The 13,685-nt window shown below is 41.1% G+C and overlaps 1 protein-coding gene across 2 annotated transcripts in view; it reads left to right on the plus strand.

The window, feature by feature from the left end:
* The window catches only part of HUS1 (HUS1 checkpoint clamp component), a 163,866-nt gene that overhangs the window by 109,614 nt on the left and 40,567 nt on the right, over window positions 1-13,685 (plus strand). For both annotated transcript variants that reach the window (XM_073678391.1, XM_073678390.1), the window contains exon 4: window positions 4,116-4,223. In XM_073678391.1, the coding sequence (XP_073534492.1) occupies window positions 4,116-4,223 (108 nt within the window). The remainder of the gene's footprint in view (window positions 1-4,115; window positions 4,224-13,685) is intronic.

Genomic DNA, 13,685 nt, shown 5'->3' on the forward strand with positions numbered 1-13,685 from the left:
AAATGATGAAATTCCATTTTATTGCATGAAATAAGTATTTGATTACCTACCAACCAGCAATAATTCTGGCTCTCACAGACCTGTTAGTTTTTCTTTAATAAGAACTTATTATCTGTATTAATTGCACCTGTTTGAATTTGTTACCTGTATCAAAGACACATGTACACACACTCAATCAATGACACTCTAACCTCTCCACCATGGTCAAGACCAAAGAGCTGTCTAAGGACACCAGGGTCAAAATTGAAGACCTACAAAAGGCTGGGATGGGCTACAGGACAGTAGGAAAGCAGCTTGGTTAGAAGGCAACAACTGATGACACTATTAGAAAATGTAAGAAACACAAGATGGCTCTGTCCTTCTTGGTCTGGGGCTCCATGCAAAATTTGGGCTTGTGGGGTAAGGATGGTTCAGGGAAAGGTCAGGAATCATCCCAGAACTACACAGGAGCACCTGGTCAATGACCTGAAGAGAGCTGGGACCACAGTCTCAAACATTACTGTTAATAACACACTACACCATCATGGATTAAAATCCTGCAGGGCACACAAGGTCCCTCTGCTCACACCAGCACATGTCCAGGCCCGTTTGAAGTTCGCCATTTACCATCCACATCATCTCCTATTGCTTTATTGAAGTGGATTAGAAATACCTGGCATCACCTGCATAGGTAAAGATCGTGCCCCATCCAAGTTCTATCTGTATTAACCTCCATGCTGCCTGCATTTTGCTCTCAGCGTGCGTTCCAGCTGCTGGAGTGCTGAACTTCCGGTTCTGTGACGTCACTTCCAGTGCGCGTCTCATATGCTTTCCACATCATGGAACGCACAGGCATATGTGGATTACGTCACTTCCGGTCAGCGCATTCAAGGCACTTCACATAACAGGCGAACCACCCAATCTATCCTTGCGATTACACATATGCCAGTGAAATGAAGGGCAGAGAATGGACATGTATGGATGCAAACAGAGACAATGGAGGGCAAAGAATGGACAGGTATGGATACAAACAGGGACCAAAAACCCAAAAGAACCCAATACCAAGCTATCAGGCACATAACATATAGAGACAAAGGACCATATAAAAATGCTACCTAAAGATGAATTGAAAAGATACCGTACAGACATCCAAAAATATATAAGCACAGGAATATTATCAAATAGAATAAACTATAAATCCCATCAAATACAGGATTTTGACGTGCAAACTTGGTCAAGTACTACAGGAAACGTCTCATCTGTGTAAGTGCAAACAAAGGTTTTTGTATCAAATATTAACTTCTGATTGTCTATTGTATCAAATACTTATTTCATAAAATGCAAATAATTATTTAAAAGTCATGCAATGTGATTTCCTGGGTTTTTTTTGTTTGTTTTTTTAAGATTATGTCTCTCACAGTTTAAGCTTACCTACGATATAAATGACAGATCTCTCCATTCTTTGTCGGTGGGAAAACTTGCAACACACACACACATATATGCACACACACACACACTCTGGTATGATCACTGCCAAGCTCCACAATAACCATGGAAAAAACTAGTTGCCACCACCAGTTGATTATACACGTGGTTTATAGTGCAAGAGGAACAAAGGCCACACCACAATGCAAGTATATGCATTGTGTTCATCCCAGTGCCACAATGCCTAAAATATGTCTCCCATAACTATAGTACCTATGCCTGTTACATAAAAAACAATATTCATAGCTGGTGTCCAGTGCCAGAGTGTCATTGTTTTTTTATAAAGGCCCATTTTTTACTCATTGGTGGAGAGTTTTGTAGGTTATTATTTTCTTGTACAGACTTAGAGAACAGACAATCGGATAACCCACTTCAATTACCTGTCCACAGCAAGGGGCGTAGAACAAATGAGTGTCTGCTCTTTTTAACATTTTAATTTATGATGAAGCCATGCTTCTTTGCTCAATATGAGTGACAGTGCAGTGACTTTGATTTTTTTGTTGACAGAACTGTATGAGGACTTGAGTTACAAACAGTAGTTTTTGGTGGGGTTCATCAAACTTTGATAGCTTTTTATTCAGTTTTTTTATTAAGTAAAACGGTCATAAACATTAAATCCTGGCTTTGTTGTTTTTTTATGGTGTTTTAGTGGGATAAAATAGTGTGCTCATGCCAAAGATGTACAGTTTATTTATACTTCACTTTCTTCACTTAATCAATTTTAGAAAAAGTTTTCTTATATTGTCATATTCTAAGAGCCATAACTTTTTTTTTTCAGTAACGAGGGAGATGGTGTATACGAGGGCTTGTTTTTTGTGGGATAAAATGTAATTTTAGCTGATATAATTTTGTACTTTTGATTGCTCTGTTTTTTCAAATTTTTTTTGGGCAAACTGATGAAAAAATTGTTTTGTTTTTTTTTCCTTTTTATTGGTCATTCCCATGGAAGCCAAGTGACGAGTAAGTTTTGTGGTGTAGATTTTTACAGATACAACAATACCAATTACTTGCAGAAAAAGTTGCAGAAAAGAATAAAAAAAGAAAAGGCTATTATAGTTTTAACATAATATTTTGTCTAAGCATTTATTTTAAAACTTTGTAGTGGCATTTGATACATAAAATGTAGGCCTCATTCAGACATCAGTATTTTTCACATACCAAAAAAAAAGGTACCGGTGTCATCAGTGTTTTGGATCCGTGCATCGTCAGTATTTGGTCGATTGATGTTTTTCACATTAAATTATAAAACTTCTCCTATCCTTTGCAATATTAAACACTGACAGCACAAGGATTACACACTGATGCCCTCCATGTGCTGTCTGTGATTTTTATCAGGGCTGCCGGGAAAGAACGGACATGTTTCTGTGAATTTTGCATGGGCACATTCAGGGAGGAGGCACTTTAATAGGCTTTAAACGAGATGGGAGACATTTTAACAGACTATATCTCATCTACAGCAGAAATTCAGGGCTCATTTTAAAGCTGACATTCTTTCTACCCCACAATATCACTTTTTGAAGTCAGAGTTGGGATTGTAAGCTGGTATTCACCTGTAGCATTTAATTTAAATCTCAGCCCAAGCCACGAATATTGCAATGATTCTGTTCTCATTTTAAAGCTGCTAGTCTCAGCTTTAAAATTAGGCAAAAACTGCTGCAGGATGAAATATGGCTACTAGTAGGCAGGATACATCTCATAAGTGTCCACCTACTGAGATGACACTCTGCAAGGACATATGAGAGCCATCAGTGGCTGGTAAAGGATTACTGTGACTTAAAGGGGTTTTCCCATGAACAAAGTTAAAAGGATATTTCCTTCTCCAAGATCCTATCCCAATATGCAATAGGTGTAGTAATAATAATATCAGCAAATACTTCCAATTAGAAATATAGTATAGTTTTTCTGATTCGCTATGCCACTTTCCTCATGTACAGGCATTGCAGGACCTTAGGCATCCATGGTTATTACCACTGATATACTGACAGTTAGCTCGTTGCTAGTGGTTGTAACCAAGGATACCGAAGGTCCTGCAGTGCCTGCACATGAGGAAAGAGACCTAGTGAATCAGAAGAACTATATTACATTTCTAACTGGAGGTATTTGCTATTATTATTACACCTACTACATATTTGGTATAGGTTATTGGAGATGGGAATACATCTAATAATTTCCACAATTGCATATGTTTAAAAAAGTGTTCCTATGCTGAGATAATTTTATAATTGTGCTCCTTCTGTGAACTGTGTAATGGCTGTGTCTGACCATGCAGGAACATGGTCTGATCATACCACATCTCCTGGGATGGGGAAGAATCAAAAGAAAATATACAGGCATTACAGGTGATTCTTTGAGGGAAAACATTTCTTTTACCTCACAAAAAGAATCAGCTGTGATCCCCTGCTGTCTTGTCTGTATATTCTCTTTTGCTTCCTCCCCTGCCCAGGAGCTGTGGTATGATCAGACCATGTTCCTGCACGGTCAGACACAGCCATTACACAGTACACAGCAGGGGCACATTTATAAGATTATCTCAGCACAGGAACATTTTATTTAAACACATTCATTTGTGGAACTTATTATTAATCCAAGATCTATTCATTAAATGTACATCACTTCAGTACAAATATTTCTTTCTGTTGTTTTTGTTTCAGCCCTCACTTTCAAGTACAAGTCGTATTGTCACACATGACATTCCTGTAAGTGTTATTCCTAGAAGGCTGTGGAATGATTTTAAAGAGCCTACAGTACCAGACTTTGATGTAAGTATAACATGGAAAAGTGACCATGTAGGGTCTGAATCATTAAGACTGGCGTTTTGTATGCCAGTGTTAATGAGGGTATTATTGGAGTAAGATGCACCTAATTCTTTAAGAAGCATACACTGTTCTGTCTCCACATAAGGCGAATAGAGGTGCAGCTGACTGATAAGGTGCTGTGAGATGCTCCTACCTCCGTATTCAAGATGAGCAGACTGGACCAGCACAGGCTCGGTGTCCGTAGACTCAAATGTAGAACCACAGCGTGGGTACAATTCAAGACTTGGTTTATTTAAACCAGGATACAGAAGTAATACTTGTTGGTACGATACTGTAACTTTCTCTGCAGCCACTGACGTCGGTTGCTGCTGGTCAGAAATTGATAACTTCGCAAGCCCAGCACAAGTGGTCCCTGTCTCACAGCAACTCAGGCTATAAAATGGCTGCCTAGTGCAAGTGATCCATTAACTGCCATATGAATCCACTCCCAGTTTGAACCAACTTAATTGGAACAAACAAGAGAAAGCGGTAAACAAATACTGACCAACAGATGGCAGCGTAGCAAGATAATACATTTAGCAGGTGAAAAACAAATGCAGAACTTATTTTCTAAGATATGCTAACCGAACAGCTGAATAATAATTATATCTGAGGGAACAGCATGTACAGATGCATCTCACTAAATTAGAATATCATGAAAAAGTTAATTTATTTCAGTTCTTCAATACAAAAAGTAAAACTCGTATATAGAGTCATTACAAGCAGAGTGATCTATTTCAAGTGTTTATTTCTGTTAATGTTGATGATTATGGCTTACAGCCAATGAAAACACAAGTCATTATCTCAGTAAATTAGAATACTTTATAACAACAGCTTGAAAAAAGTTTTTAAAATCCGAAATGTTGGCCTACTGAAATGTATGTTCAGTAAATGCATTCAATACTTGGTCAGGGCTCCTTTTCCATCAATTACTACATCAATGCGGCATGGCATGGAGGTGATCAGCCTGTGGCACTGCTGAGGTGTTATGGAAGCCCACGTTGCTTTGATAGCAGCCTTCAGCTCTTCTGCATTATTGGGTCTGGTGTCTTTCATCTTCCTCTTGACAATACCTCATAGATTCTCTGTGGGGTTAAGGTCAGGCGAGTTTACAGGCCAATCAAGCACAATGATATTGTTGTTTTTAAACCAGGTATTGGTACTTTTGGCAGTGTGGACAGGTGCCAAGTCCTGGTGGAGAATGAAATTTCCATCTCCAAAAAGCTTCTCGGCAGAGGGAAGCATGAAGTGCTCTAAAATGTCCTGGTAGACGGCTGCGCTGACTTTGGTCTTGATAAAACACAGTGGACCTATACCAGCAGATGACATGGGTCCCCAAACCATCACTGATTGTGGAAACTTCACACTAGACCTCAAGCAGCTTGGATTGTGCGCCTCTCACTCTTCCTCCTGACTCTGGGACCTTGATTTCCAAATTAAACTTGGAACTCTGGGACCTTGTGGAGTGTGTCAATGACTGCCTTCTGGAAATCTGTCAAGTCAGCAGTCTTCCACATGATTGTGGAGCCTACTGAAACAGACTAAAGAACCTTTTTAAACGGTTAGGAAGCCTTTGCAGGTGTTTTTTGTTAATTCTAATTTACTGAGATAATGACTTTTGTGCTTTCATTGGCTGTAAGCCATAATCATCATCATTAACAGAAATAAACACTTGAAATAGATCACTCTGTTTGTAATGACTCTGTAATATGAGTTTCACTTTTTGTATTGAAGAACTGAAATAAATTAACTTTTTGATGATATTCTAATTTAGTGAGATGCACTTGTACACCTCTTGAAGGGGTTGTCCATTCTTAGCATGACTGCAGACTTGTACGCTATGTGTCTGCAGACTTGCGAATCCTCAAAGCTCGCACACTGCACCCTGTGAGGATTCCCTGGTGTCGGGAGTGGGCGGTCATGTGACCACAAATATGTTATCTACAGTACAGACCAAAAGTTTGGACACACCTTCTCATTTAAAGATTTTTTTCTGTATTTCCATGACTTTGAAAATTGTACATTCACACTGAAGGCATCAAAACTATGAATTAACACATGTGGAAATATATACTTAACAAAAAAGTGTGAAACAACTGAAAATACACTGTGTGCAGAATTATTAGGCAAGTTGTATTTTAGAGGATTATTTTTATTATTGATCAACCACTATGTTCTCAATCAACCCAAAAGACTCATAAATATCCAAGCTTAATATTTTTGGAAGTTGGAGTGGGGTTTTTTTAGGTTTGGCTATCTTAGGAGGATATTGGTTTTTGCAGGTAGCTATTACTGTGCAGAATTATTAGGCAACTTAATAAAAACCAAATATAATCCCATCTCACTTGTTTATTTTCACCAGGTAAACCAATATCAGTGCACAAAATTTAGAAATAAACATTTCTGACATGCAAAAACAAAAGCCCAAAAAATTAGTGACCAGTATAGCCACCTTTCTTTATGATGACACTCAACAGCCTTCCATCCATAGATTCTGTCAGTTGCTTGATTTGTTTTCGATCAAACACACAGGTTCTCTATGGGGTTCAGATCAGGTGAACAAGGGGGCCATGTCATTATTTTTTCTTCTTTTAGACCCTTACTGGCCAGCCACGCTGTGGAGTAGTTGGATGCATGTAATGGAGCATTGTCCTGCATGAAAATCATGTTTTTCTTGAACGATACCGACTTCTTCCTGTACCACTGCTTGAAGAAGTTGTCTTCCAGAAACTGGCAGTAGGTCTGGGAGTTGAGCTTCACTCCATCCTCAACTCGGAAAGGTCCCACAAGTTCATCTTTGATGATACCAGTACCCCACCTCCACCTTGCTGGCGTCGGAGTGGAGCTCTCTGCCCTTTATTGATCCAGCCTCTGGCCCATCCATCTGGCCCATCAAGAGCCACTCTCGTTTCATCAGTCCATAAAACCTTTGAAAAATCAGTCTTTAGATATTTCTTGGCCCATTCTTGATGTTTTATCTTATGTTTCTTGTTCAAAGGTGGTCGTTTTTCAGCCTTCCTTACCTTGGCCATGTCCCTGAGTATCGCACACCTTGTGCTTTTTGATACTCCAGCAATGTTGCAGCTCCGATATATGGCAAAACCAGTGGCGAATGGCATCTTGGCAGCTTCACGCTTGATTTTCCTCAATTCGTGGGCAGTTATTTTGCGCCTTTTTTTGCCAACACACTTCTTGCGACCCTGGTAGCTATTTGCCATGAAACGCTTGATTGTTCGGTGATCACGCTTCAAAAGTTTGGAAATTTCAAGACTGCTGCATCCCTCTGCAAGACATCTCACAATTTTGGACTTTTCAGAGCCTGTCAAATCTCTCTTCTGACCCATTTTGTCAAAGGAAAGGAAGTTGCCTAATAATTAAGCACACCTTATATATGGGGTTGATGTCATTAGACAACACCCCTACTCATTACAGAGATGCACATCACCAGATTTACTTAATTGGTAGTTGGCTCTCAAGCCTATGCAGCTTGGAGTAGGACAACATGTATCGAAGTGATCAAAATATGCATTTCTTAATAATTCTGCACGTGTTGTATGTCTTATATTCTAGGTTCTTCAAAGTAGCCACCTTTTTGCTTTGATGACTGCATTGCACACTCTTGGCATTCTCTTGATGAGCTTCATAGAGGTAGTCACCGGAAATGGTTTTCACTTCACAGGTGTGCCCTGTCAGGTTTAATAAGTGGGATTTCTTGCCTTATAAATGGGGTTGGGACCATCAGTTGTGTTGTGCAGAAGTCAGGTGGATACACAGCTGATAGTCCTACTGAATAGACTGTTAGCTGCTTTTTTTCTTGCTATAATACAAATTCTAAGTAAAGAAAAACGAGTGGCCATCATTACTTTAAGAAATGAAGGTCAGTCCGAAAAATTGGGCAAACTTTGAAAGTGTCCCCAAGTGCAGTTACAAAAACCATCAAGTGCTACAAAGAAACTGGCTCACATGTGGACCGCCCCAGGAAAGGAAGACCCAAGAGTCACCTCTGCTTCTGAGGATAAGTTTATCCTAGTCACCAGCCTCAGAAATTGCAGGTTAACAGCAGCTCAGATTAGAGACCAGGTCAATGCCACACAGAGTTCTAGCAGCAGACACATCTCTTCAACAACTGCTAAGAGGAGACTTTGTGCAGCGGGCCTTCATGGTAAAATAGCTGCTAGGAAACCACTGCTAAGGACAGGCAACAAGCAGAAGAGACTTTTTTTGGGCTAAAGAACACAAGGAATGGACATTAGACCAGTGGAAATCTATGCTTTGGTCTGATGAGTCCAAATTTGAGATCTTTGGTTCCAACCACCATGTCTTTGTGTGACGCAGAAAAGGTGAACGGATGGACTCTACATGCCTGGTTCCCACTGTGAAGCATGGAGGAGGAGGTGTGATGGTGTGGGGGTGCTTTGCTGGTGACACTGTTGGGGATTTATTCAAAATTGAAGGCATACTGAACCAGCATGGCTACCACAGCATCTTGCAGCGGCATGCTATTCCATCCGGTTTGCGTTTAGTTGGACCATCATTTATTTTTCAACAGGACAATGACCCCAAACACACCTCCAGGCTGTGTAAGGGCTACTGTATTTGACCAAGAGGAAGAGTGATGGGGTGCTACGCCAGATGACCTGGCCTCCACAGTTACCAGACCTGAACCCAATCGAGATGGTTTGGGGTGAGCTGGACCGCAGAGTGAAGGCAAAAGGGCCAACAAGTGCTAAGCATCTCTGGGAACTCCTTCAAAATTGTTGGAAGACTATTTCCGGTGACTACCTCTTGAAGCTCATCAAGAGAATTCCAAGAGTGTGCAAAGCAGTCATCAAAGCAAAAGGTGGCTACTTTGAAGATCCTAGAATGACATATTTTCAGTTGTTTCACACTTTTTTGTTAAGTATATAATTCCACATGTGTTAATTCATAGTTTTGATGCCTTCGGTGTGAATGTACAATTTTCATAGTCATGAAAATACAGAAATTTCTTTAAATGAGAAGGTGTGTCCAAACTTTTGGTCTGTACTGTACATACTTCTGGCCACATTCTGACTAGACAGGTTTGGCCTTACTCAATACACTTGTATTGAACGAGGCCACGACCATTTAGTCGGCTCGTATTCGCATGTATGCTAATCACAAACTTGTGGTCACGTGTTGGCATCGGAATCCTTACAGCACGTAGTGCCTGAGCTGTGAAGATTCACAAGTCTGCAGTCACACAAACGTGTACCCTAAGGCTGGACAACCCATTTAATGAATTTGGCGCAAGCTACAACTGAAAAAAAAACTAGAAAAAAACAATGAATATATACAGTAAATGAGTAGTAGTAATACATGAAAAAAACATATAGAACTTAGTTAACGCTATTTTGATCTAGAGTATAAAAGCCACCACATCAAGTTGTACCCAATCAGGATGGTTCCTAACTCTAGTGACTCACCTCGCTATGTGCCAGCAGGCCTCAAAATGGATCTGGACCTGACAGTGTTTTGCACCTGCCTGTGGAAATCTAAATAGATGAAGTGCACAGCCCAAAGAGGAGTGGTCAACCCCCAAATGTACCAAGTACAAGAACTATTTAGTTGCTGTGAGTGTTATTCTGAGAAGATCATGGAATGACTTTTAAGAGCCTACTGTACCACGCTTTGAAGTGCCACATGACAAAGAGAACATATAGGGCCTGATACTTTGAAACTGGTGTTTTGTATGCCATTGTTAATGAAGAATGAAGGCACTGTTGGAGTTAGATGTCACTAATTGATTAACAAGTGCACACATCTTAATGAGCTTGCCGATCGGGCTTTGCCACTTCCTGTCCTGTCCACTTTTGAAGAGCAGGTCTGGACTGGCGTAAAATCTAGTAAACACCTGTTTTATCACCAGTTAAGCGATACTCGGAGTATAAAAAAACTCCGTATACTCAGCGTAACAAAAAAAATATTTTTATTAAAAGCTTCTTCCACAAATATCATTAATCATATAACTTTAGCCCTCAGCCATTTCTGACAGAGCCGTTGAATTGAGTGGTTGCATTCATTTCCAACCCCTGTTGTATTCAAGCCTCCTCTTGCATTGCAGTAGTTACAATTTACAAACAACTATGGATTAGATATGGCAGAAATGGCACTTAATCACACATTTCTCTTCTTTAAATTCCTCTTTGCTGTCATAAATAATTATATAATAAAAAATGTCAAATATCTTAAATAATTTAGCTTGTTTTTGACACTTGAGACATTTCCTAAACTTCCTAATATATTTATCATATGTATGTCACTTCTTGGAAGTTTGGTAGACTGTTCTACTGTGGCTCATCTCCAGCTATTAGATATAAATGTGTCTCTTGAACGATAAAGATTTGGGAAACTATGTCCTGCAACTAAAAGGGGTTGTCCACTACTCAGACCACCCTTTCTCAATCAGCATGTTTGCCCCAAATATAATAATACGACTTATAGTTATACTCACTGCTGTTCCAACAGTGTCGGCACTCACTCTCCCGCCTCTCGTGTCACATTGTCATGTAAGCCCTGCAGCTAATTAACGCTGGCTTCACTCTCCCCTCCTTTGAACATATCAAGCATCAAGTAAAAGGCCTTCTTCCACATGCTAGCTGTGTCCCTTACATGTATGTGGAGGAAGGTGCTCTTGTCACATGAGACCAAAGTAGAACTTTTTGGGCTAAATGCAAAACACTATGTATAGGGGGAAAATTAACACTGCATATCACCCTGAAAACACTATCCCCTCTATGAACCATGGTGGTGGCAGCATCATGTTGTGGGGATATTTTTCTTCAGCAAGGACAGGGAAACTAGCCAGAGTTGATGGGAAGATGGATGGAGCTAAATACAGGGCAATCCTGAAGGAAAACCTGTTGAAGGCTGCTAAAGACTTGAGGCTTGGATGTAGGGTCACCTTCCAGGAGGACAACGGCCATAAAGTAGCAAGTGTCTGTGAAGTGTAAAGGAAATGACACATGGTTTTCTAAATATATGAAAACTATAAATCTGAAAATTGTGACATGCATTCAGTCCCCTTGAGCCACCACTTAAATAAAAAAAAATAGAAAACCTGTGCATGTTTGGTGAAAAAGTAGAAAAAAATGCACGTCCCAATAAGAAAACATCCACATTTTATTTTTTCTTGATGAAAAAAAACAACATCTTGTATTATTGCGTATATTCCATAAAACTTCTGTTGCTGGTGTGTAGCCACCCTTAGATTCACTAAATAATTAAGGGTGACTGTTACGCTCGCGCCCGGACTGACTGGCGGGAGCGTGATTAGTGATCCCACTGGACCATGAACCGAGGAGTGCCTGAAGGGGCGTAACTAAGTACCAACCCGATCCGAGTCGCACGGCGGCTCAGTCGACTCCGTGAACCAGGGAGGAACAGAGCAGAGGGACCAGGTGCTGCTCCAGGTCAGACCCCGGTCACAGCTGTTGACCCACACCGGGGAATGCAGGAACAGGCAGGTTAAACTGGCATATTGACTGGTGGGTACTGGCAGGCATGGCTGCTATGAAGACTGGTGGATATTGACAGGCACGGCTGGTATGCAGACAGGTGGGCACTGGCAGGCACGGCTGGCATGCGGACAGGTGGGCACAGGCAGGCACTGCTGACATGCAGACAGGCGGGTACTGGCAAGTAGGAACATAGGCAGGATAGGGACCAGTACAGACTGGGATACAGGAACAGAGCCGCAGGTGCAGTAGACAAGCAGAGCGGAGCTAAATCCGCAGATGCAGTGAACAAGCAAAGCAGAGGAAAACCGCAGATGCGGTGAACAAGCAAAGCAGAGCAAAACCCGCAGATGCGGTGAACAAGCAAAGCAGAGCAAAACCCGCAGATGCGGTGAACAAGCAAAGCAGAGCAAAATCCGCAGATGCGGTGAACAAGCAAAGCAGAGCAAAGCCCGCAGATGCGGTGAACAAGCAAAGCAGAGCAAAACCCGCAGATGCGGTGAACAAGCAAAGCAGAGCAAAACCCGCAGATGCGTTGAACTAGCAAAGCAGAGCAAAACCCGCAGATGCGGTGAACTAGCAAAGCAGAGCAAAACCCGCAGATGCGGTGAACTAGCAAAGCAGATCAAAACCCGCAGATGCGGTGAACAAGCAAAGCAGAGCAAAGCAAAACCCGCAGATGCGGTAGACAGGACAGGGCTCTGTTCACATGGAACAGACTGGAAAACACAAGAAGATAGCTGGAACACAGAAGTTAGATACAGAGGCAGGGAAACAGAACGAGCAGAACCAGATACACACGAGGTACTTGCAATGAAGTAGTGAGTGGACACAAAACTCACAAACAGAAGTACAGAGACAACAAGTTGGAGTTAGGTGCAGGTTCAGATACTGCAGGAAAAATGGAAGATACAGACATAGAGACAAGCAAGTAACGGACTAGGACACTGTTCAGACAGGGCCTGAACCAGGAACAAGATACAGGGATGAGCCTGGGAACTCAGCCCCCAGGGTGGCAGAAACTGACTAGAGTCAGGACAGGACCTGGCAACTCACAGTTGCACAGAACACACTGTAAGAAAGTGTTGCTCAGGCACCTCCTACTGGGTGGAGGGGGTTTAAGTATCCAGTGACTCACAGCAATAGTTTGGGGACGCATTAGGACTGTGCACACAGTAGCTATAAGAAACTGGCAGAAACCGCGCCGACGCCCTAAGCAATCAGACAAGAGACATGGACACAGCAGGTACTGGAGCAAAGTGTGTGGCCTGGACTGACAGGTAAGATTGCGGTCTTGCATGGTGGGAGGTGGTGCACCATGCAAGCACGCCGCCAGTGATGTTACAGTGACTACATGCCAGAAAGACGTCAGATGTTTTCTATGGAACATACGCAATAATGCAACATTTGTTTTTTTAATCAAAATGGGATAAAATTTGGATTTTTTTTTTTTATAAGGAATTGGGATGAGCAATTTTCTCTACTTTTTCCAGTTGATAATCTGCAACTTAAAACGGCACTCCCACATCCTGAGACCAATTTCAGGCAACAGGATGATAAACGTGGTAAGCCCTGATTTTCTCCATGCTTATTCATATATGCATGTTTGGTATCTTCTTAATCGTACTGGCCTGGAGAATCATATTAATGGTTAATTTTTACCGTATAATTAACATTGTAATTAAAAAAAAAAAAAAAAAAAATTGTGGAATTGCACAGTTTCCGCAATTGGAATTTTTTTTGTTACTTTCCAGTACTTAGCAAGATAAAATGAACGGCATCATTCAAAACTAGAACTGGTCTTGGAAAAAAAACAAACATTAACGCCGCTTTGTCAAAATAAAAAAAAATATGTCTCTTGTAAGATGGAGAAGAAAAAAACAAAACTGAAAATAACCTTGTCTGGAAGGGGTCCCAGTAAACTTTTCTTTCGCTAAACCTGTGTAAATGC

This window comes from Phyllobates terribilis, unplaced genomic scaffold, assembly GCF_046119375.1.
Source record: "Phyllobates terribilis strain yellow unplaced genomic scaffold, ASM4611937v1 Scaffold_4__5_contigs__length_816908805, whole genome shotgun sequence".
Taxonomy (NCBI): Eukaryota; Metazoa; Chordata; class Amphibia; order Anura; family Dendrobatidae; genus Phyllobates; species Phyllobates terribilis.